The sequence below is a fragment of the Ostrinia furnacalis genome, unplaced genomic scaffold, assembly GCF_004193835.3.
Source record: "Ostrinia furnacalis isolate ACB-3 unplaced genomic scaffold, ASM419383v2 OfSCF0694, whole genome shotgun sequence".
Lineage (NCBI taxonomy): Eukaryota > Metazoa > Arthropoda > Insecta > Lepidoptera > Crambidae > Ostrinia > Ostrinia furnacalis.
Window position 1 is genome coordinate 252,010 of NW_021130933.1, and position 23,684 is coordinate 275,693.

A 23,684-nucleotide genomic window follows, 5' to 3' on the forward strand; every position below is an offset into this window, starting at 1 on the left:
TATAAATATGGCCGCTTGTCAAATTTCGCGCGCTTTCAGGAAAAAGTTTTAGCACAGATAATAACTTAGCGTGGGGATACAAATATGGCAGCTTAACGTGTCAAAATTCGAGCGCTTTTGATAAAAAGTTTTAGCGATGGGACATGGCCACTTGTCAAAATTGGCGCGTTTTTGTGAATAGTTTAGTTTTAGTTTAGTTAGTTATAGCGCAGTAGAGGCTTTTAAACAGTTCTAAAATTAAGTGCCAATACAAAATCATTAAGCAAAATCTACATAGGTAAAGTTTTACGTTGCTACCTATTTCTTATTCAAAGAATCCTCTTTAATCATTTCTACACAAAATTCTAACTGAAATGCTTCATTAATCGTACCTTGAGACCAGATGCAATATTGCAGATGTTTATTATTACGAGGAAATAATTTAAACACAATGTGTAATGCATTTTTTAGCGTCGATCTATTCGATTTTGAAATGATAACACAAGATTTCTTCAGCTTCAAACTTATATTTCAGCAAAACAAAACATACAATGACCACCGAAAAAGGCGGGATTGAAAGAATAAACTAAATGACACCAAATGTCAAATAAAAAAAAAACCAAGGCANTAAGAAATGCATAATAATTACACATAAAAAGTATTTATAACGTTAATTTAGAAAAGGAAAGGGGAAACTTACAGGTGACTTGTTAAGGTTGCTTATATTTTGAAGAATTTTTCGACTTTGTTTCTTTCTAGTTTGGTTCTCAATATTGCAGCCAGCACGTTTCACTCCGGTTTCCATAAGTGGAGAATTCCTTTCACAAATTCCAGAACTGGTGCTTGGTAGTACAGCCACAGCAGATATTTGCATCATAGACTCGTCATGTCCGGTTTCCACAAGTGGAGAATTGCTTTCACAAATGCCAGAACTGGTGCTTGGTAATACAGCCACAGCAGCTATTTGCATCATAGACTCGTCATATCCGGTTTCCACAAGTGGAGAATTGCTTTCACAAATGCCAGAACTGGTGCTTGGTAATACAGCCACAGCAGCTATTTGCATCATAGACTCGTCATATCCGGTTTCCACAAGTGGAGAATTGCTTTCACAAATGCCAGAACTGGTGCTTGGTAATACAGCCACAGCAGCTATTTGCATCATAGACTCGTCATATCCGGTTTCCATAAGTGGAGAATTGCTTTTACAAATGCCGGAACTAGTGCTTGGTACGGTCACATTAGCTATTTGCACCATAGACTCATCATGTAATGAACTTATTGTCTGAAAAATATAATAAATAGTAAAAAAAAAATGCCATAAAATATTTTCATACTTGTTTATGACAGTGTTGGCACTAATCAATTAATTTTTTAATCAATTAATTAATTTGATTAATTTTAATCATGATTAAATTAATCCTGATTAAAATAATCATGATTAATAAAGTAATCATAATCATAACTTACAATTTAATGCTGTTGAAACATTGTTAAACAAATAAAATAAAAATAAATAAAATAAAATAATCATGATTAATTTGTTAATCATTAATCAATAATCATTAATTTGATTAACTTGATTAACTTCTTAAATGTTCTATCGAAAACAATGTTAAAACATTGAATTCTAATATTAGATGTTTGGTTTTAGGCTACAATTCTATGACAGGTGATACCTAGATAAATATAAGTCTTCTCCCCTATCGTCAGCCAGCCCGCTTAACTTCTTTCCTGACCCAATTTTGCTGGAGGATACCGGAAGAATAGAAGGAATTGTGAGAAACAAAACTAGTGCGATAAGTGTTTTGAGTAGTGAACATTGACGCAGTTTTTTGGGAAAACGACAGTACAACTCCTGATCCCCCCTTTGCTAGACATTTTATAAGTCGCGGGTACCTTTTCATACACCCCCAACCCTTTTCTTATTAAAATAGTAGATAGTTAATCAAATAATCAAATTAACGATTAATGATTATGATTAATTAATCATAATCAAAATTTTTGATTAATGATTAATTAATCATAATCAAAAAATTTTGATTATGATTTTAATCATTAATCAGATTAACTTTTTGCCAACACTGGTTTATGATAATTAAAATTATGTCCACTATTTACCTTGCCTGGTGCTAGTGTTTCTTGATTTGTTATTATAGTAGGAATTGCTGTTTGTTTTAGTCGCCTGGTTGTTGAATCATAATCTGATTCTTGAAAATGCAAACTGCAAATCCTTGCACTATTATAAAACTTCGCTTTCAATGGTACAACGGATAACCACAATTTTCTCCGAGTGCTATTGTTAGGAAATCTGAAAAAAAAAACATAATTATGTACTTAAATGTATATTATAAAATGTACAAAAGTTAGATATGTTACTAAAATAATTTGTCTAAGTTATGCGTATGTGTATAAATTTGATACTGAGTAATGCTGCCATTCTTTAATCTCAATCCAAATCCGTCAGTCAACTGTCAATTTCTAAATTGTTTTTGGTCTAAATATCCTCGGTTTTCGATGTTTTTGTTTTATAGCCTGACCAGGAACATAAAAACCCTCGCCATGTTGCGGAAAACTAATGGTACTAATTTCTTTTAATGGCAACAATAACTGAAAACTTCATTGACATGTCACCTTGCATGTCAGTCTATTGTTGTCAAAGTGTAAACAAACTTTATTTTAAATGTGTGCAATTGATTTTGTGAATTAAATTGCTAAAATATTTTTATAGTCGTGAAAGAAAAGTGGTTCACCCCCCCCCCCCTCCCCCTCCATGTCCTTGCCATGATCACAAATTATTGTGTTCCTACTAAATTTCTTCTAAATCGGTGAACGATTCTTGAACTAACACCATTTTATAAAATAATTGGTCACAATATCATCATAACGTGATCAATTTTACGATTTGGCCACGATATAAATGCATATTAGTGTTAAATTTGACTTATTACTTATTAATTAATAAACTTAAATGAGAAAAATTCAATAAAAATAAAGAAAAGATACCAATTGAAAGAATTATAACATTATTTGTTTTCACCCGGTGTAAACACCCACGGGTGGAATGAAACGGGTTTTTATTGGGTTTTTACCTTCATGTGGGTTTTTACCCGGGTGGAAACCCATCTCTAAGCGCAGGTGAGGTGATTGCGTTCCAATTCGATAAGTGTGCTATTTTTTTTCATTAAAAGATTAAAGAAACTATGGGTTTAGAAAAGTGGCACTTTGATCGAATCGAAAACCGAATCCATTGTAACTCCATAAAAAAAGGCATTTCGACCATCTAATTAATAAATCGGAATCTAATTAGGAATTTAATAAAAGATCGTAGGATTATTCCATAGGATTAATCTTATTGGAATTTTGTTGCCTTTGCGCCGTTTTTAAAGTGTCATATTTGATTTGTGTCATCACAGTGGTGTCATTTTGTGATGGCGGAGCTTGGGGCTACGCTACGCTATTTTAGTGAATTTCACAAAACACGATTTATTTCAATGTTTTGCTATCAACTTTTTGGTTTAGTTACTTTACGCAGTTTTTGCAAAGTTTAATTTTACATGAAATATGACGGATTTCAATCGCCATGAGTTTCTTTTAGATCAAATGTTTCTTGGCGCTAACATGTATGTGAATTTCTTAATGAAAATATTGTGCTTATTAGATCCTTATTAGACAATGAATTTAAATTTCTTTTGATGATAAATTATCTTAGTAATAAGTTGGAAGTGGAATTTTAATAAGTTGTTTACAAGTGACAAAGCGCCAATATGAATGATGTTCGTGATAAAGTGGTGGCCGGTTCTTCAAGTTGGGAGACCTCGACTACTCATAGTGATTCTTCGCCTGAAATCCAGTCTTCGCCCGGAGGAAGCGCTGACACGCCGCAGACACCAGGCGCGCCAGCTCCGTTGGCCCCACATCTTGCTGCTGATTTACATCCAGATTTGTTACAACAAGGATGGAGAAAGTATTGGTCAAAACGTGAAAACAGGCCATACTTTTGGAATAAACTTTCGGGTGAATCTATGTGGGAATTACCTGCAGTAAAGAGAGATTTTGATCCAATAACAGATCCTCTTGGAATATGCCACACTGGCCCACCGGCTGCTGGCAGCATGACGCCGAGCGCCAGCAAGCGGCGTCCTTCTGAGGACAATGGACCCCCGCCCAAGAAATTTGTCTTGGCTGGGCCCTGGGATATTGAAGTCGCTACTAATGTTGTTATTTATGAACGTCCTCCTACTATCTGTCCACATCCTCATCCAGAAATAGAGGGTTTTAGATTTACCTTAGCTAATAAGTTAAGGCAGTGTTATCAAGAGCTTTGTCATACCAGAGAGAGCATAGATGCCCCGAAAGATTCATTCAATCGATGGTTAATGGAAAGGAAAGTAAATGACCAAGGTGGTTCGGATCCTCTGCTACCTAGTCACTGCTTTCCAGAAATTTCCCGATCAATGTATGAGGAAATCATGAATGATATTCCAATTAAGCTGACTCATCCAAAGTTCACTGGCGATGCTCGAAAGCAGTTGTCTCGATATGCAGAAGCAGCAAAAAAAATGATTGAATCTAGGAATGCCTCACCAGAGAGTCGCAAAGTTGTTAAATGGAATGCTGAAGATACATTCCAATGGTTAAGGCGCACAGTTGGGGCTACATATGATGATTTTCAAGACAGATTAGCACATTTGCGTGTAAGTTAATTAGAATAAAGCTTACAATGGCTTAAAAAACTTAATATTTATACTTACTCATACAAAATAATAGTAAGCCCTATAAAAATAATGCAATCAGAGCAGCAAAAATTCCCTGTCTCAGCATGAGTGTGAAATGTGGTAACAAAATGCACACATAATATTGACAATATTGTTTTAGCCTTTCCAAATGTTTCTCAATATGCACTCAGTGGTGCATAATTTTTAAATTGCTCTTACCTGAATAATATTATGCTGGACTAGAGATCTTGCTTGCATAAAATATAAAGGTGACCCAGAAATAATGAATATTTGGGGATCTCTTTTTAGAGTTGAACTTTTTTATTAAAAACAATGCACACTTTACAATACAAGCAATCATGCTTGATGCTGCATGAGTGCTCAGCTCTTTGACTGAGTTGTTTTCATCCCTAGCTTCCGATGTGTGTAATTTAAAAGCAAGTGAGAGGGTGTGAGCACTGTGATGATGAGCTGTTTATGTTATGCTTTTTGCGCTATAAAATACCCTCCTTATTTGTCTCCGAGTTAGCATAATAAGCTAGCCGATTTTACAATAATATCTATGTATAGTCGACGACTTGGTAAGCACCTATTACACCTTTCTGATGCTACAGTGGTGTTTAGATTGATTTGCAGCACCTTAGTTTCTTGCAACATTAATGGAAGTTTTGAATGTCTCGATTCCTCCTATGCAAAGCGAGATGCAAGCTTGAGCGACAGTAACAAATAAAGTGAGAGCTACATTTAGGTCGTGTTAAGGTTTGAGTGGTGGTGCGTGATACTGCGCTGCATATTACATGCAGTGCCCCTAATGATCACTGCATGCATATTTCCGCGCCGTTCAATGCAGCGCATCGTGCTGTATGAATGCTGTTCAATCTTTAAAAAAAGGTGTATGCACAACACAATTACAATTTTGCCGATGATCGGCATAATTATTAAAGTACAACTTCTGCGTTTTCAGAGGCAGTGCCAGCCGCATTTAGCCGAGACAGTAAAGGCTTCCGTAGAAGGAATTTGTTTAAAGATCTACCACTTATCAGCTGAATATGCACGAAAAATTCGAGAGAAACATAGTGCTTTGCTGAAGGAAAATGGAATACAGGTAAGAAAAAAAAAACTCGAGTCTACAACTTCTCAATATTACACTTATTTAATAATACATCAATAGTTAGAACCCTGTACCCTTTGTATAACTGGTATAACTCTAACTTGACGATGAGCGGCGCCATCACCTTCAAAGTTGACGCTACGTTATTGGTTTCCTAACAATGACAAAAAATAAACTTTACTTTGCACCGGCAGTGTCATTACTCATTCTTATTAATTTTTATTTATAAGTTGTTAATTATTCACAAAATATAACTTAACTTCCAGGAACTGCCTGCCCCGCTGCAACAGGCGGCGCTGCGCAAGGTGTGGTGCTACCCCGTCCAGTTCGCGGTGCCGGCGCCGCGCCCGCCGCTCGTGGAGCACTTCCTCGACCGCGACCAAGCCTTGCTGCGGTACTTGGGAGAGACCCAGGTCCTCAACGCTACATACCTTCAGAAATTGGTGAGAACCATTAGATATTTCTAATTCAGTTATGTTGATGGCAATATTGAGTGGCAGGACCTTACTATACAGTGGCGTAACCTGGTGATTGCAAATGTGTATTACTAGAAACACAATTTTAACTTAAAAGTTTTGTATAGTTAATTTATTGTATTGTCTCTGGGTAATCGAATTTGGGACCTCCCAACACTAGCATCTTTCGATCTTCGTCGTCTCGCCATCGCTTGCGCATCTGCGCCGCGGCGCCAACGCTGAGTGCATCGGGATGAGGGGTTGAGTGTTTTTTTCAAAAAAATCGCGTTGGCGTTGAGCTGGCAAGACGACTACCCTTGAAAGACTAGTATGGGGGTAGATTAAAGATAATTTACCCTAGGATATAAATAGATAATTTAAAATGCATGCTATTTACCCGACTGCGCCAGAAGGAGGGTTATATTTCACAGCGACTTGTAGCGATGCAGTTGCGCTGCTATAGCGCGTTAGCATCACTTCTGTAGTGCGTTGCAAATGCGACTAACGCGCGTTAGTAGCGATGCTGTCGCCGTGGGCGAGGGCCCTAAGCGTTCCTGCACACGGTGCCGTCACCGCGCCGACGCCGCGCAACTACACTGTAGATACGTGTCGCGCGAAGCCCGCCACCGCGCCGCCGCCTCCGCGTGCGTTCCCTACGTTACACGGCCGGTAATGGAATGAATCAATCAAACAGAGGGAGGGAAAGCGAGCGGAGGCGGCGTGGCGACGGCGCGGTGACGGCATCGTGTGCAGGAACGCTAATTCGCCGAAACCGTTTCCAGGAGTGCCTATACAGGTACAGCTGCTTCGACGACAAGAAGTTCGAGCAGTTTCTCTCGCGCGTGTGGTGCCTGCTGCGGCGCTACGCGGCGTGGGTGGGCGCGGGCGGCGAGGCGCAGCTGACGCAGATGGCGCTGCCGGTGCCGGTGCTGGAGTGCCTGCACCGCTGCTTCGGCGTCACGTTCGAGTGCTTCGCGAGTCCGCTCGACTGTTACTTCAGGCAGTACTGCTCTGCGTTCGCCGATACCGACTCGTATTTTGGGTCGCGCGGGTAAGTTCTCTTGTTATCTTATCGTTTTTGTTCTTATTTTGTTTTTGTTGTGTGATGATGCCGTTGTGATTTTCATAATTATAATAAACTAGCGACCCGCCCCGGCTTTGCACGGGTGCTAAGTATACATACATACATTATAAACCTTCCTCTCTATAAAAAAAAAACCGCATTTAAATCCGTCGCGTATTTTTAAAGATCTAAGCATACATAGGTACAGACAGCGGAAAGTGACTTTGTTTTATACTAAGTATGTAGCGATTAACATTGGACATTTTATAGAATACTATTAAGTCCCAAACTAAAGCTTATCTACTTTACTAGACTACAGATGTTTTGAATACATAAAAACATCCAGACGAATACAAACAGAAATGTTTGTATTGTGCGGGCATTGAACCCGCGACCTCTGGCATAGCACCACTACCCCAAACGGTCGCGTCGTCTAAATGTTATTTCTTGCTATCCAATATGAATGTATTATATATGGCAAGCTTGGACGAATAGTGGTTTATTCATCCAAGATTGCAAGATTATACAATGAGGTTTGTTTTTGTTCTAGCCCCTTTTTGGAGCTACGCCCGGTATCGGGATCGATGGTGGCGCACCCGCCATACTGCGAGGAGTTGTTAGAGGCGGCATTGCGCCACATGGAGCGCTTGCTGCAAGACTCCGCCGAACCCCTCAGCTTCGTGGTAGTCCTGCCTGAATGGCCGGACAGACAAACCCATGCGCTGTACAAGCTGCAAGCCAGTCACTTTAAAAGAAAACAGGTTTGTTGTTTTTGTTTATACAACGTGAATTCGTTTACGATGTAACTAGAGGTCGTTAATGATAAAGTTATTTTAAATTTTATTATTGTTACATTCAGGTGGTGATCCCAGCTTTTGAACATGAATATCGTCATGGCTTCCAACACGTACTACCCAAGTAAGTTTATGTTTTTATTACCTGCAATCTACCTTTTTAAATTTTGATATTTTAGTCAAGTCTACAGAAAATCGGTCGCGGCGTTCAAGTCATGCACCGTATACATACAATGGATTATTTTTGTAAAGTAGATTCTTCTTTGTCCTAGCCCTTTATGAAATAATGGGAAAATTGTGGTCGGCTCTCCTTGTTCTGAGAAGCCAACAGAGTCGGTGCTGGGTTATCGAAACATTTGTCCGGACACGCTCCAAGTCCCTGGCCACCGTGGACCACCAGGTGGCGTCCTCCACTTTTCTTATTTGGTAGTGCTGAGGCCTGTTTTACGACATGCTCTTGGTCTTCATAGTCTCGGGTGGGTGTAAAGCAGATCGATGCCTGAATTAAAAAGCGGTTCGGCGCCGGGACAAATACACCACAAAATTTTTATCACCGAAAAAAAAAAATTCTGGGTAATATGTTATTGATACTGATCCTATTTATGCAAAAAAAAAAGTTATATAAAGTTACTCAAAATTTCCTCCCAAAATTGGTAATTTAAGGACACACGCGTCGCTACCAATATTTACGTAAGATAATGTAATACTTATTAGAACTCAACATGGTCTAAGTTAGCTACGTATGTAATAATAACACTGGAAGCGTGGTCGAGGCGTGAGCGAGACAGACAGATCGAGGCAATATGCGAGCGCGTACGACTACTCTAGCGAGCAGCGGAGTGACCCAGCTGTGACGCGTAAAATACGGACTAAAGAAAATTTAATAAAAAAAATTAACTTTATGAAAAACATTTCTTTTTTTATTGCTTTAAATTTTTCACACGTTTCTACATAACCTGTTAAAATTTTTTCGGTGATAAAAATGTAGTGGTGTATAAAAACACGAAATTTCCGTCGCAGAAACGAGGTGTACTTCCGATGGGGCGGCGGCACCGTGGTGGTGTGGCTGCAGAACGCGGCGGGCTTCGCGCGCTGGGGGCCCACGGAGGAGCGCGTGGAGGCGCTGCTGGACGCCTGGCGCCCGCGCGCCAAGGGCCGCTCGCCCGAGCCCGCGCCCGCGCCCGCGCCCGACGCGCCCGCGCCGCCGCCGCAGCCGCCGCACCCGCCCGACAAGCGCTGAGCCGCGCGCGCACGCCGGGGGCGCGAGGGGTGCTGCTCGCTCGCCCGATCGACTGAACGATTCGGCGACCTGCTCGACTAAATGGCAATGCCAGATTTTGTATGGAAAGTGGCGTCCAAACCAAACTTACTATGGCATGTATACCTCTAAACTCAGTCTGAACTGAGTTACGAGCGTTAGAAGTTTGATGATTTTCATACTAGATTTGCTTTTTGTGCGCAAGTTTTGTAAGAAATTGCAACAAAATATTGCGCTATTTTTTATTGCGCTGATTCTGCTCCATGCTGATGTCTGGAGCCTTTAATGGATGGTGTTGTTTGTTTACACATACAATGTCACTATTTTGTTGCAATTTCTTACAAAACTTTGCGCGCAAAAAGCAAATCTAGTATGAAAATCATCAAACTTCTAACGCTCGTAACTCAGTTCAGACTGAGTTTAGAGGTATACATGCCATAGTAAGTTTGGTTTGTTACACTATTTTGTAATAAAAAAACAAAGTTTGGTCGATGGCCGCGCGAAAAAAAAAAGACGCCAATTTCCGGCATTGTCTTTTTTGGTGTTCAGACGCGTTCAACTACTCAATTATTCGACTGATGCGGTCGAGGCTTCGGCGCCGAGTGCGTTACCCTGCTCCGCATGATGTTCACCCCCGTTCTGCATAATCCGGGTATCTCAGAAAACGTTTCTTGACATGTCCAGACGGCACGTCGTGCTGAATACCTACTCATCTTGTTGTAAAAGGGGCTCTTTGCAACAAAAATATGTAGTCCGATGTGCCGTCGACTGTACCCCGTTCCACACGCTGAGCGGGCCTGACCCGCCAGTCGATATCGTATTTATAGAAACTTCTTGACGTGTACATAAACCCTGTATCTGAACCGGCCGTTTCTTGTCTGCTTGAGCAAACGCTGCGATAACACTTCCGATGCCGACAGTCGTCGTATAGATATTCGGTCAAACGGTCCGAATAGATATATTCTTTTGATCTTGTCAATTCAAACCAATTTCTGTTTCATCTGTTTCTAAATTTCATTATATTTTTCCTCGGTACGCGGGTAATACGCCTGTAACGCGACAAAATGACGCCATTAGATGTAGTAATTCAACCACTTTCTTCGTGTAAACGCAAAATTGCTCCATGCTCAACTACATATTATATTCATTTATCAGTATCTTCTTTCCCTATTTCTTTTCATTCTTTCTAATTTGAAAATTATCACTGAAAAAAAGTAAGTCAGTACAATGACGCAGCTGCAACGTCATAGTCTCGCCGTCATAGACTGCGCATGCCCCGTAACAACACCGTTTATTGAAACTTATTCTTTTTTGAAATGTGGAACCTTTCTGCATTTAACCGGGTTTGAGCCGGTACTCATTTCCCCTAATTAAAAATAAATGCATGGAATTAGATCCAGTGTTTGGCAAGCTAGACGTTTCTTACTTGTGTAACCGAGTATTAATAAATAATCGTAAAAGTAAATACAATGTCAAAGAGTTTTTCTTATAATAATAAAGGGTAATGTGGCCCAGATTTAGGACTTTGCGGACGCACGTGAAGCACAGTGCTGCGCTATTTTTGTCTACGGTTTCTTTGTAGTAGTCAAAATATACGGCGAATTTTCTTATTCTTTCTTCGATTGACTTATTTTGACTCTAAATCCTGGTTAATTTAAAAAAAACCGCACGCAATAGTACGCATCACTGTACTCGGCGCGGGCGCGATAAATTCGCTAACTATTCGTAGCCTCCAATCTTGCGCACCCGCGATGTAAATATTTTTAGGGATGATGATTTTTACTATATTAATCTTATTTTTAATGACTTTTTTTAAGTCTCTTTTCTGTTGTATAGATCGATAAAGATTTATTATGTTTTTATTGTTCATTATATTTTCTGAAAAAAAAAATTGCTCTTTTCTTTCCTCTAATTAGAAAATAAAGTTGATGGGCGTTTCCTATAAGAACGTTCGATGCTATATTTTTTGCCATTTATCACTCTTCGAATTGCCGATGCCGGAACGACAATACATTGTTCATTTATAATGTAGACAAGACGAAGATGATGCTAGTAGACCGGGCCGAAGAAATTGGAACCAACACTCAATATGAATATTATTATAGGGCTTATTGACAATCCCCGTCAACGGGGATAAGTGAACTTTTTTGTTTGTTCATTAATCCCCGTTAACGCCAATTGGAGCTTAGCTTAGCAGTATATCCTTTGTCCGAGTAGTGCAGTGTCGAAATAAAGTCATGTCGATATTCAGTAGTGTCGAAGTAACGTTTGTCGGAGTTTATTTAGGTAGCCGCTTTTAGAATAAAGAGAGAAATGAATACACATTCACTAAGTAGACAATATTTTATTTTACATTTAGCATATTCTATTTTAGTGCTGATGGTGATAGAAACATTTCATATTGGGTGTCCATATATCAGGCAAATATTTGTTTGTCAGTGAAGCAGTGGAATAAAATTTGCAAATGTTTACGTATTGGGTTGTTCTAGCAAGCTATACAAGCCGTCAAGAGTACCTACGGAACATAGAACCCAAACTAACAACCTGAAGAGGCGGGAAATCTTTTTGACTAAGTTTTGACTGTTAGCATGACAAAGAGAAAATGAGATTTCGAGTTGCGCCCACTGCGGGTATTAGGCGGTTAGTTTTACAGTCGTGACATACATTTATGAAATATTTTAACCAGTACATAAAACTAAGTGATCACATAAATCATGTCGCTTAGTGCTAGGTCAAGAGTCAAGACCCAAGGGAGCTCACAGACGAGTGACAGTATATCGGTGATTATCGTCGACGGCAGATATTCAAATTGGACGATGGTCCCCGATGCATCGCGACTCCCGAAGACTGGGTAGTCGCTAAAACGAGGTTTAGACTAGCATTAAAACTTGCAGAAGTTGACTTCCTGCTGTTGCAAACTGTTTGTTTACCATTGCGTAAATAGCTGTGATTTACAGTGCTGACAGCTTGCGGAAGTCAACTTCTGCTTTTATTGCTAACCTAAGCCTCGCATATTCCGAGATTTAAAATCCGCGTAGTATAATTGCCTCGCGAAACTTCACCTCAAAGATAACATCGCCATTAATATTAATTTATTACCCTCATACATGCCTCGATATATGAAATTGACACGTATAGTGAGTATCGACATGCCATGAGAGCGAAAGGCGCGAGTCAGAGACTGTCGCCGACAGTCGCCTACGACTATCACAAGCAGTCGCCGATATAATGTCGCACGTCTGTAAGCTCTTGCGAGTACAAATAGCATCACTGGACGAACACTTAACTAATCTAATGCAAGTTCAATAAAATAATAAAGTTAGTACCAAGTTTCTACTGTTGTGATCAAGCAATGAAACATGTTACAGTCAGTGGTAAGAAATGCGGCCTAACTTATCCTTCAATAATAAAAGTACTTATTATGTACCTGTGTTTATTTTATTTATGCATTATCATTTGAAGAATTTGTAAATTAATTTTGGCTATGACAAAAAAATATGTTACAAGCAATAGTAATTTAATTACATTAATTCAAAATTCTTTGCTTTTTTTTCTATTATGTTGTAAGTATATTTTTGGTTTCTATACAAAAACATAGCTTCTTTACAATGTGCGTGTGCCACAATAGCTATAACATCGACGATAAAGGCTGAGACATATTTTTTGCTGCTGACTGTATTTCTTATAATATAGCAAAATAAAATAATAAGAAGCTTAAAGATAACAGTGAATCAAGATATCATTAATAATGGCTGTTAGTTTATACATACATTTATTCGAAATTATGTAATAGTATAGCTTTTTACATAAAGTTAAAAAATCACTGACATTTAAAGTAACTGTAGAGTGCTAAAACTAACTTAGCCCCATTTCTACCAAAGCAGAGTGGAGCAGAGAAGTGTGTTGAATAATCAATCAGATTTCATTATTTCCACTTCTTTCGTCCCCGCGCCGCGCCGCCGCATAGAAAGATTTGACGGCCTGACACTTCTCTATTCCGCTTTGGTGGAAACCGGGCCTTATTACATAACAAACAGCTATCTGTTCTACTAGTGACCTACTAAAATCTTTTTGAAACTTATCTAGTTATTATACTTTTTCTTAAATGTAACTATATTGACATGTTATTAATAATATAGTACATTATTTAAACATAAAAGTTACCCACTAGTAGATTGGATTAAATTATAGTGCTTTAACAGAATCCTCCTTAATGATGAAATAATTTCAAGATAAGACTTTCAAACAAGAAGCCTTATAGTATGGGTTTTGTCAAACTCAGTTATATTCTTCATCTTCATCCATAGCGAAGTCTACCCCAGAATCAACAGCACAAACAGGGCTAGAAATTAAAAAAATTTTTCATTTTCCTTTCTTTAAAATTAATTTATGAAAAGTGTTTACTGTATACATACCTCATAGCTCTGCATGTCAGGAAAACAATCCTTTTTAACTTTCGATTGTAAAAGAAATAGTTGAACCCCCATAGGCAGCCAGGTTCTCCAAAAGGATCACTAGCTAAGTCAGGGTTATAGCTATAAATGCGACACTCTGAAAGGAGGACTTCTTCTTCCACTGCAGCCCATAGAGCAGGTCGCAGTTGCCTCCACCGCAGCCCGCCCACTGCTGACAGGGCAGCATCAACTGCACCTTGAACCCAGCTGAGGGAAGGCTCAGCACTAAACTCACTGCTCTGGAAAAAAAAAGAACTTCTTAATGCAATCCTTATCAACATCAGAAAAACAAAGTATAATGGAACAAACTTTTCTAAATGGCATAAAAAATAAATACCTTTGCCATAGAAAAATCATAGTCTGGAAAAGCAGCATTAAGAGTTGCAATCAAGTAAAATAATGTTTTCCTGGAAATAGTATCACACAGTACTCCATCTTCATCTCCTGATAGACTGTGGCTGCAATAGACCATGAATAAAATTAGTATAAAGTAGGTTTTGTGTTCTTTACCAAATTCATCTATGGCATCATAAAAGTACATGCTATGAGACAACTAGAATTCGAATGTTGGTACTGTTTCATGCAAGCCTACCCTCTGACTCAAGATTGGGTGTAAGACTTACTATACCTGTATGTGACACCTTCTGGTGGTGACAATGCTTGAAGGTCGTGAGTGGTTTCTCCAGCAGCAGTAAACCGCTTGTAAAAAGCTTTTTCAGTACCAGCCATCTTGCAGCTGTAACTTTCCACTCGTCCCTGCACAACACTGTCACCGTTCAATATTGATAGAGCTCTGCTTAGAGCTTCCAAACGGCCACTCTCAAGAAGTTTCATCTTCCTAGTTATAGCTTTTAAAAATTTACCCGCTCAAATTTGTTGCTGTCAAAAGTAATATTGAATTTGTGCAGCAAAGGGCACTACTTCTGTACATGGGTATAAATATTCCTTTTCTTTTCGAGTGAAGAAGTTTCGGTATCAGATTCGTCTTCTGTTCTTCGTTCACGCTGATGGAATGCGGGAACATCACAAATAAGAGAAAAAGTTTTATTTTACAAATTGTTATGGACGACAGCAAAATTTATTTTTAGCTTGTATAAGTGGCTTCTACACAAGGAGCGCTTCACTTCACTTGTTGTCCTACAAAAGTACAATCACTTCGAATTCAGGGTTAAAGATCAAAATCCATGGAAGACATCGTCACAAAATGTATTAACACGGTTGAACCACAGTTAGTTACACTAATTGAACCAAATAAGAGCGATTTCTTATCAGAATTTTTAGAAGTACACAAAGAAACACTAACATTCGTTTTGATCGACCATATCTAACCATAGACAAAAAAGAGGCACTGTGGGGTGGGCACTGCTTTTTTGTACTTTCTGACAGTTACACAGTTACCAACTATTTCCAGACACCCTAGTTAGAGTTACGTAATAGGGGTTAACCATAGACAATAGAGTAAAAAAATCCGGTAAGCAGCTGTCATCTGTCAGCAAATTGTCAATGTCAAAACAATCTGCTTCTGGCCTCTGTGGAATTTGTAATTTTGTAAAAGTTAATAATTTTTATGTTTTGTAAGCCTTATTAAATGATAGTTCCCCAGATTCAAATTGTTTAAGCAAAATATAGCAATAAGCAGTATATTCCTGACTTCATAAAATAACAGTTCGTAAGAATGAGTATTTTGAAAATGTTTCCTACAAATACGATTATTTCAACATTTCTTCGGTCTCGTTGTCCTAGCTGTTTCAGATATCAAAACTATGGTATGTAGAAGCGATTATCTTTGTTTTTTCACGACTGTATTACATATTTTTTATCAATATTTCGATCAACATTTTGTATGAAACCGTTAACGATGTTGGTGCCTTTAAAATTATTTATTTTTAGCTATTTAGCTATCAAGTCCTAATAGGTTTAGGTTTAAATAACTTTATTCTCATAAGAAATTTACATTTCACTTATAATGAGATACTAAAATATTTAATAAATAAGTTAAAAATTAGGCACTGGTACTAGTAGCTGCTAGCCTGCTATGTCTATCTTAAGTTTCTTTTTAAAAATATTAATCTAATCTAATTGTATTGTAATCTAACTTATGAACAAGGTTCTTTTAACCCTAAAAGATTGACCGTCAGAGTTTGGTTTATAATGGTATGCTTTCATTCCAAAGCATACCCTAATGGTTTACATCAAAATAATTTAATAATAGAATACATTTTGTGTAATGTTAATATATGTGCTTTTTCTTTTTAGCAACACGTAAAAGATTTTACCGCAGTACAAGCATTGTGCAAAATGAAAATAAATGGGAAGTTACATTAGACCACCGACGTTTGAAAACACCCAATGGGCGTGTATTTGTCGTCCAAAGTGAGCCTTTGGCACGGGCTATAGCAGCTGAATGGGACTCACAAACAGAAGTTATTGCTCAGCCAACTATGCATTTGGTAATAATAATAAAATAAATTATGATTTCTATAGTATGTATACTGCTGATGCTCTCTCTAGACATTTTTGTGACATACTTTTTCTTTTACTTTACTCTTAAGAGGCATAGCTTTAATCTGAAAGGCTGTTTTATTTAATAACATGACAAATTATAATTTAAAAAAAAAACATATGGGTCGAATTGAGAACCTCCTCCTTTTTTTGAAGTCGGTTGAAAAGACATCATTACAAAAATATGTTGCTTAGATCTAGGTTGTAATTCAGAAATATGTGTTATTAGAAAAGCAAGGCGGTACTAGATTATACTTGCTTACTTACTACTACTACACATACTTGCTTACTGAATAAAAATCTAATCTTGAGAATGTATTTTTGCTTTTGTTCATTATAAAAGTCATGTCATCACAGACAGGTATACATTACAAGGGACATGAATCTTACAAATGTTGCAACCTTAATGTCATAATATGATCTCGCCTGCTATGGCAAAATAGAAAGTGAAATAAATATTTTTTTTAATATTGATTTTATTTTTCAGACTGCTTTATGCAATACAGCATTGGACAATCCAGGAAAGATTACTTCTCACGACATAGCCAGTTATTTGCTAGATTGTTATCCCACGGACACTCTTCTTTTTCATTCTGATGTAAGTTGATTAAAAGTAAAAAACAAACCTATTTTTTTAACAAATTTCACCTTGCTCTGTGAAGAGAACGCGAAATAGAATCCTATGTCCATTTGTCTTGTGTTCCTATGGAAATAAAACATGGAATGTTACTTTTTTCAACCAAACCATTGAAAATACTATAAAAACATCAAAAGGCAAAGGACTGTGTTAATTATGTAATGTTATTTCAAGGAAGAAGAAGAATTGAAAAATCTACAACTTAAAAAGTGGGTTCCAGTATTGGAGTGGTTCCAAGAAAGATATAATATCAAGCAAGAATTATCACATGGCCTGGAGCCACCTCCAGTTACAACTGAAACTAGAGCTGTTTTAGCAAGACATTTTCTATCTTATGACTTCCCAGCACTTACTGGTATGTATACCTGTTTGTATATTTTATATCCAATTGGGATGCAATTTTACAACAAAAAATTACTTGGATAGGCATATTATGCATTAGCCATTTAAGCTGAGTTGAGTCAGTAGAAATTAATTTTAATGTGCCTTTCTTCACATTTTTTTAAAATGAAATAGGTATGTAATATTGTGAATGATTATAAAAATGTGCATATTTTTTGCAGCTTTTAGTTTTGGAGTTGATGCTCTGAAGTCGCCTATTTTGATGCTAGCATGTGTTGATAATTATTTGGAACCGACAGAAGCTGTCCTACTTGCACGTCTTGAAGAAGAATATCAGGTCAGTGAGTAATACAACATGTTAACATACATATTCGCACAAATGGTATTTAAATTTGAACTTCCTTAAATGCTTTGAAAATACGTGTCTTGTTTCGGAGTTTCATAAACCATACGTAGAAAAGATTAAAGGGGTTTTAGTAACTTTTACGAGATTTGAACTCTAGGTATTTCTGATTGCTTCAGTTGGCGCGATGGGGTCGAGTTCCGTGGGCGCATGAATTAAACCAAGCAGAGCTAACGGCGCGAGTGGCTGCGTCCCTGCTCATTATTCAATGCTCCACTGAGTCGCATTCGGCACGAGCTAAGACGCCACAGAGCGAACAAACCACTCAATAAACTACAATTATTCTGGTCATCTTCTTTTTATTTATTGACCTGTTCTAGTTCACTGTGCTACTTTCTGTGTGTTACTAATCAACTCATTGTCTTGAGTTGCGCCCAAGTGCTGTCCATTAAACGGTGAATTGGTACAGTCGGGTGACTCACGTGGATGATCTTGTTGCGTTTATATTATTAGGTTCTTTGTTTATCGGCTACTTTTGTCGTAAATGCAGTGGGGAGATTTTTGTCGCTAATAGGCTTCACCTATTCAAAATCAAATGATATCATTTATTATATTATGCATTGTTATGTTCAAGCAAGCTGTTAATAGCTTGAAAAGTTAATCTACCTACTGTTTTTGTAATCTTACATTGATATTTACCTAATTTATAACATGCATATTGCATACTGATACATACTTATAACTTTTAAGTTAACAGTATCTAACTCTGCGAAGTAGGAAGTATTCTAAAATCAGGGAGAAAGCAAACTGGCAGCCAAATTTAAGCGGGGTCAACTCTGCAACGCATCGCGGCGAACAAGAATGAAATTAAAATAGCAAAAACAGTCGCGAAGTTACGCTAAATATAGCTGGGCGGGCGGAGCGCGCGCGCCGCAGTGCCGCTCGACCTCGCTTTGTTACAAGCGGGACGTGTTAGTATTTATTTGATACTATCGCTTTCATTCAAGTACAATTTATTTCCTTTATTATTATGTAAACAAAAGATTTTTAAAAATTAATACACCTATGAGCGTTCATGTGTGTACCTCTTTGCAAAGGTAATTGCAAACGTGCCGACACGAAATCAAATGAAGTTTAAATTGATCAAAATTTTCTATAAGTGTAGAAGTGGGAGTGCAAATCGAGGCTAATATGTGTTAGTTTCGCGATTCTGATTCAGCTACGCCCTAAAATATTTAGAGCGGAAGTAAGTAACTATTGATATAAGTATTTTAATAGACTTTGTTCTCCTTAGACCTTATAGGTAATTCTTATTTTTGTCGTGTAAAAGTTCTACAACATTTTAAGACAAAAGTGACTTGTGTCGCTCGAACGCATCACTAAGATTTTGTCTACTCGTATTAAATTAATGGAATAAAAATCTCATGACCGATCATGATAAAACTGGTCGATCAAACAGTCATGATCCTGGTGTCAGAACCATTCATAGCACATGTGCCTCAATCAGACCGTTTTGTTGTTTTAACATGCCCTACGAAACGCGGAATCATAATATTTACTGAACTTAATAATGAGATATTATTTCATTGATTTTCAGGGGTGATGAGCGGCGACGCGGAAATTGGGTTACCTCGCCCTCGTCCCCTGTCTGGTGGATTCTGGACTCTGTTGTCGTGGCTGCGCCGCGAGGACCACCTCTCCTCCAGCGACAGCTTGTCCAGCGCTGGCTCCGACCGCACCGCAGTCAGCTTCGCCTTCCTGACTCCGGCGCACTACCACGCCAGCGCGCCCCCTGTCGTCGTCGCGCCACCCGGCCCGCCCACCGACACTTACAAGCAAAGATTGCGCGAACGCAACATAAGGAGGCAGTACGACCGAGATATAACTCTTCATAGAAAATACGGCCTTTTCAGAGGGGAAGGCGTTAACGGGTACGACGCCTCAACTTTGCCCACAGCGAGACTTGCCCAAGGAAAGACTGGCAACAGGCAAGAACGGGAACGGAGAGCCACCAGCGAGTGCTACCAGCGACGCGCCGCGCACGTGCCCGGCAAGCGCCGCGCGCCGCAGCCTCCAGGCCGAGTGCTTGAGCCGACGGCTTCTATTAAACGAACCAGAAAGCGACCAGCGCCCCAGCCACCGATTAAACTCACAGAGAAATCTAAGGAAAACGTTATTCAATCGGCCGACAAAACGATCCACATGAATGCTCAGGCGGCACATAAAGATAAAGAATCGACGTGTCATGATGTTTCAACTGATTGTAAGCCAGAAAAATACACAAAAAAGGATAACAGAGATGCTAAAATAAAGCCTGAAAAGAATTTTTTGAAACAAATATTTGAAAATAAAAAGAAAAATACGACTGTAGATATAACTTCAATTAAAGTCCTCCCTAGCATTAGTGAATTGGACGCACAGGCAGCTGAAATTATAGAGAATAAAAAAATAAGAAACAACGAAAACATAAATCATCAAACAAATATTGCGTCTTTTAAAATGTATGTAAATTGCACCAAGTGTACTAAGAAGCCTTGTATTTGTGCAACAGATGCGATGTCGTCTATATTAGAAGAGAGTCGCAATAAAAATGCATCCACACATACCCAAACGGAAAACAATGCTCGAAAATCCACAAGCAATAGTAGAATAGACGAAAAGCAGAAGTTGAAAGATATGTTAAAGGAAATGAAAGATTCCCTTCCGAAAAAAACAAATCATGATACCAAAGTTTCTAATACTCATTTAAAATCTGGTGCTTTTTCAACCAACTCAAATAAAGATACGTTGGTAATTGAGGCTCCAACTTTACGGATAGGATCTGTAAGTGTAGACGAGACTAATAATAAATCTAAGCGAGCCTCTTTTCCAACTGCGCAAGTTGCTGAGAAAACAGGTGGTTCATGCAATGTAACCATTATGCAAACTAAAATGAATTCCATTGCTCAAACTCCGCAATCTTCTTCAAATAATGGACTATTCAAAGTAAATAATAGACAAGAACTTCATATAACTGAAAACAAATCTAATCTTACTTCGAAAGAAACCACGAAAGATGCAGCGGGACCAAATCCCAAAACGTGTATGAGCAATAATCGGATAGATATTGGTTCTTCTGAAAATAGAAAATTGAATACGCCTTTAAAAATATCTTCATTATTGAATCCTATTTATATCCCAAAAGATACAACGTCTACACAGGATGTATCAAAAAATGTGAGCAAAGAAGAATACCCAAAATTGGTAAAGTCCGAAACTTCTAGTCAGACAAATTTTGCAACAGCTAAAGCTGTAAGAGACATAGTTTTAAATTCTGATCTTAAGAGGAATCAAGCATCTGCTCCTTCACCACCATTGATCTCTAGTAATGAGCAATTAAAGAAAACATGTGTTAGTGATGGTACTAGAAAATTAAGTTGTGTGAAGCCTCTAGACCAAAACGGTGTAACTACTCCAACACATTATGAGAAACAAAAGGAAAATACTAATGTTGAAAGGTTAAGTCAACACTTACGACGGCGAGAATTGGTGAACCAATTGGAACAGTCTATAGCAAAAGGAGATGAACGCGCCGCTGCTGAAGCTGCATCTAAACTAGCTCAACTGAGACTTTCATGTTCTGTTTTATCTTTTACTTCGCAAATTTTATCGGAACCTTCTACCTCAAAAATACAGACGGAAAAAAATATTCAAGACCAAACCAAAAATGACAAATCAAAAATCAATGAACCACTTCCTTCTAAAAAATCATTGGCTGCGACATCATCTTTAACAGAAGCTAAAGATTCGCCAAAAGTAGTGAATGTGCCGACTACATCTGCTATCAAAGTCCAAGAAGAAAGAGTACAAAAAACTGGCGCAGACGTCATTAAAAGTAGTATAACTGAATCAAATGCTTCTCCTCTACGGCCCACAACGTCAAAAGGTCTGCCATCAAAAAATGACGCTGATAACATAGCGTAAGTATCAAAATTGCCACATTTTTATTTAAATCCCATATCATGACATCAGTAGTTATCTACTTACTTATTTCAGTATCAACGTATGGGTTGAAGATAAAGAGAAAACCCGAGGACCAATTAAATTAGTCATTCGACGAGCGGCTGTGGTTGGCGAGCTGCGGCGGCGGGCCGAGCAGTCGTTCGGCCTGCCCTCGCGCCTGCAGCGGTGGATCGTCGGCCGGACGCTGTGCACCAACGACAACACATCACTCGCTTCCCTGGCTGGGCCATCTCTTAGTGCGCCTTTTTATCTATGTTTGGTGGAAGCTGGTAAGTTAATTACTATACATGGTATTTTTTTGTTAATTTATCTAGGGGNTGTTTTTGGTGGGATCTATTTGTCCTTGAGAATATGGTACAAAAGATCATATTATTATTGTAATTAATTATTAAATACGATTTTAATTATTTTCTCAATTCAACTATTACAGATGAAAATGCGGAGCAAGTTAATCTTGAACAAAATGACAACGCTATCAACACAAAAGAGGGTGAAAATAACGCAATCGAGAAAAAGTCGAGTGACGTGTATAACGAATTAGTTCAATTAGAACAACAAGCACTAGTTCCTAATGCTGAAGAGTTCGAATGTGAAATATGCATGGAACAATGTCAACCTGGAGACGGGGTGGTCCTGCGGGAATGCGTACATTCATTTTGTAAAGGTTGTCTCTCAGATGTTATACGTCATTGTGAAGAACCGGCAGTTTTATGTCCAGCTACGGCTTGTCCCGGCGAATTACATGAACGCGAAATTCGTGCGCTCGTCAGCCCCGAAGAATACGAACGATGGCTCGCGCGGGGCCTCGCCGCTGCCGAGAGCGGCTCCAGGAACGCGTTCCACTGCCGCACCCGCGACTGCGCGGGCTGGGCTATGTGTGAAGTAGGCGTCAGAAGATTCCCATGCCCGGTTTGCAAACACACCAACTGTGTGCCCTGCCAAGTAAGTTGCTAATACATACCTATGTACTAAGTAGTGACTTAAGGGGCGTCCAGAAAAACCTCACTCAATCTCACGTGGGGGAGAGGGGGGGTGTCGAGAAATTAAAAAATAGCCAATATTGTCTCACGTAATTAATGGACGCCCCCTTATAAATTACATATCAACATAATAACTTGTCTATAATGCACTTGCACACCATATTAAATATAAGAAGAAGAACATAAATAAAAGAAACCTTATTTACCTAAAAAGCTACACTTAGCTATGAGTTGTGGTCTTTACGTTTGATTTACCTAGTTATATGCTATCTGTGCTAAGCCTGTGATTACGTAATTAAAACGTATAAATATTAATCATATTTCAGGCTATTCATGAAAATGAAACTTGTGAACAACACCGCGCCAAACTGTTAGCAGCTGCAGCCACTAACGCTGTTAGTGAAACCGATGAGGGGACTCGTGCACTGATCGACTCTTTAATAGCTCGAGGTGAAGCACTACAATGCCCCGAGTGCAGTGCCATTATTACTAAGAAGTGGGGCTGTGACTGGGTGAAATGCTCCGCATGCAAAACGGAGATATGCTGGGTCACGCGCGGCCGCCGGTGGGGGCCGGCGGGCCGCGGGGACACCAGCGGCGGCTGCCGGTGTGGCGTGGATGGTAAAAGGTGTCACCCTTCGTGCGGATACTGCCACTAACATTTTTATAGTCTATTATCTATTGTGACAGACTAGCATTTTTGGTCTCTGTTATAACAAAAATTTAATATTCGTTTAGCAAAGTTCGTCGCGCAGCGAGAGTTGAGGCGATCAACAAAAGCAAAGATGATCGTCGTACCTACTGAAGTACGTAGTGTGACTGATAAGGATAACTTCCTACATAATATTCCGTATTCAGTTATCGTCATCATCAAGTATTCATCAACTTTCGCTGCACGACCTTTATCTACAAATTGACAGATACTACCAGCATTATTATTTATGTAACTGGAAATTCTTTCTTAGGAGAATTAGGTAATTCTATTTATTTTAGGTTATTGTGGCCCGGTTTCTGAATTTACATTTCCGGCTTATGTCACAGAATAA

The 23,684-nt window shown here is 38.7% G+C and overlaps 4 protein-coding genes across 7 annotated transcripts; 3 read left to right on the forward strand and 1 right to left on the reverse strand.

Annotated features, from left to right (window-relative positions):
• Window positions 1–3,219: 3,219 nt before the first annotated feature.
• On the forward strand, window positions 3,220–9,470 carry Pcif1 (Phosphorylated CTD-interacting factor 1). Of its 3 annotated transcripts, none has more exons than XM_028323774.1 (8): window positions 3,220–3,602; window positions 3,692–4,676; window positions 5,662–5,802; window positions 6,075–6,251; window positions 7,046–7,314; window positions 7,877–8,087; window positions 8,186–8,244; window positions 9,141–9,470. In XM_028323774.1, exons 2-8 carry the CDS (start codon window positions 3,747–3,749, stop codon window positions 9,358–9,360), a joined length of 2,007 nt encoding a protein of 668 aa, XP_028179575.1. In that variant the 5' UTR covers window positions 3,220–3,602; window positions 3,692–3,746; the 3' UTR covers window positions 9,361–9,470. The 3 variants fall into 3 exon arrangements, with proteins under 3 accessions (XP_028179575.1, XP_028179574.1, XP_028179576.1); XM_028323773.1 differs by having other exon boundaries at window positions 3,221–3,602; window positions 3,641–4,676; XM_028323775.1 differs by having other exon boundaries at window positions 3,221–3,444; window positions 3,641–4,676.
• Window positions 9,471–11,707: 2,237 nt separating this feature from the next.
• Maf1 (repressor of RNA polymerase III transcription Maf1) lies at window positions 11,708–15,174 on the reverse strand. Its single transcript, XM_028323778.1, has 4 exons — window positions 14,461–15,174; window positions 14,170–14,290; window positions 13,794–14,071; window positions 11,708–13,720 (listed from the first exon to the last, which is right to left on the reverse strand). The coding sequence occupies exons 1-4, from the start codon at window positions 14,664–14,666 to the stop codon at window positions 13,657–13,659; spliced, it is 669 nt and encodes a 222-aa protein (XP_028179579.1). The 5' UTR covers window positions 14,667–15,174; the 3' UTR covers window positions 11,708–13,656.
• Window positions 15,175–15,335: 161 nt separating this feature from the next.
• l(2)k14505 (ATP synthase mitochondrial F1 complex assembly factor 2 homolog l(2)k14505) lies at window positions 15,336–18,005 on the forward strand. Its single transcript, XM_028323779.1, has 6 exons — window positions 15,336–15,598; window positions 16,089–16,282; window positions 16,822–16,932; window positions 17,146–17,326; window positions 17,535–17,650; window positions 17,836–18,005. Exons 1-6 carry the CDS (start codon window positions 15,508–15,510, stop codon window positions 17,986–17,988), a joined length of 846 nt encoding a protein of 281 aa, XP_028179580.1. The 5' UTR covers window positions 15,336–15,507; the 3' UTR covers window positions 17,989–18,005.
• Window positions 18,006–18,105: 100 nt separating this feature from the next.
• LOC114366794 (uncharacterized) lies at window positions 18,106–23,684 on the forward strand. Of its 2 annotated transcripts, none has more exons than XM_028323771.1 (5): window positions 18,106–18,902; window positions 19,254–21,615; window positions 21,692–21,927; window positions 22,089–22,600; window positions 22,965–23,684. In XM_028323771.1, the coding sequence occupies exons 2-5, from the start codon at window positions 19,259–19,261 to the stop codon at window positions 23,295–23,297; spliced, it is 3,438 nt and encodes a 1,145-aa protein (XP_028179572.1). In that variant the 5' UTR covers window positions 18,106–18,902; window positions 19,254–19,258; the 3' UTR covers window positions 23,298–23,684. The 2 variants fall into 2 exon arrangements, with proteins under 2 accessions (XP_028179572.1, XP_028179573.1); XM_028323772.1 differs by having other exon boundaries at window positions 18,106–18,627.

Bases quoted from the DNA above. Each gene is read 5' to 3' on its own strand.
- Pcif1 (XM_028323774.1), top strand. From the start codon at position 3,747: ATGAATGATGTTCGTGATAAAGTGGTGGCCGGTTCTTCAAGTTGGGAG. The intron at 8,088-8,185 runs GTTTGTTGTTTT...TGTTACATTCAG, and splicing joins GTCACTTTAAAAGAAAACAG to GTGGTGATCCCAGCTTTTGA. The intron at 8,245-9,140 runs GTAAGTTTATGT...TTTCCGTCGCAG, and splicing joins TTCCAACACGTACTACCCAA to AAACGAGGTGTACTTCCGAT.
- Maf1 (XM_028323778.1), bottom strand. From the start codon at position 14,666: ATGAAACTTCTTGAGAGTGGCCGTTTGGAAGCTCTAAGCAGAGCTCTA. The intron at 14,291-14,460 runs GTATAGTAAGTC...GGTCTATTGCAG, and splicing joins CCAGAAGGTGTCACATACAG to CCACAGTCTATCAGGAGATG. The intron at 13,721-13,793 runs GTATGTATACAG...TTTAATTTCTAG, and splicing joins CTGACATGCAGAGCTATGAG to CCCTGTTTGTGCTGTTGATT.
- LOC114366794 (XM_028323771.1), top strand. From the start codon at position 19,259: ATGAGCGGCGACGCGGAAATTGGGTTACCTCGCCCTCGTCCCCTGTCT. The intron at 21,616-21,691 runs GTAAGTATCAAA...TACTTATTTCAG, and splicing joins AATGACGCTGATAACATAGC to TATCAACGTATGGGTTGAAG. The intron at 22,601-22,964 runs GTAAGTTGCTAA...ATCATATTTCAG, and splicing joins CCAACTGTGTGCCCTGCCAA to GCTATTCATGAAAATGAAAC.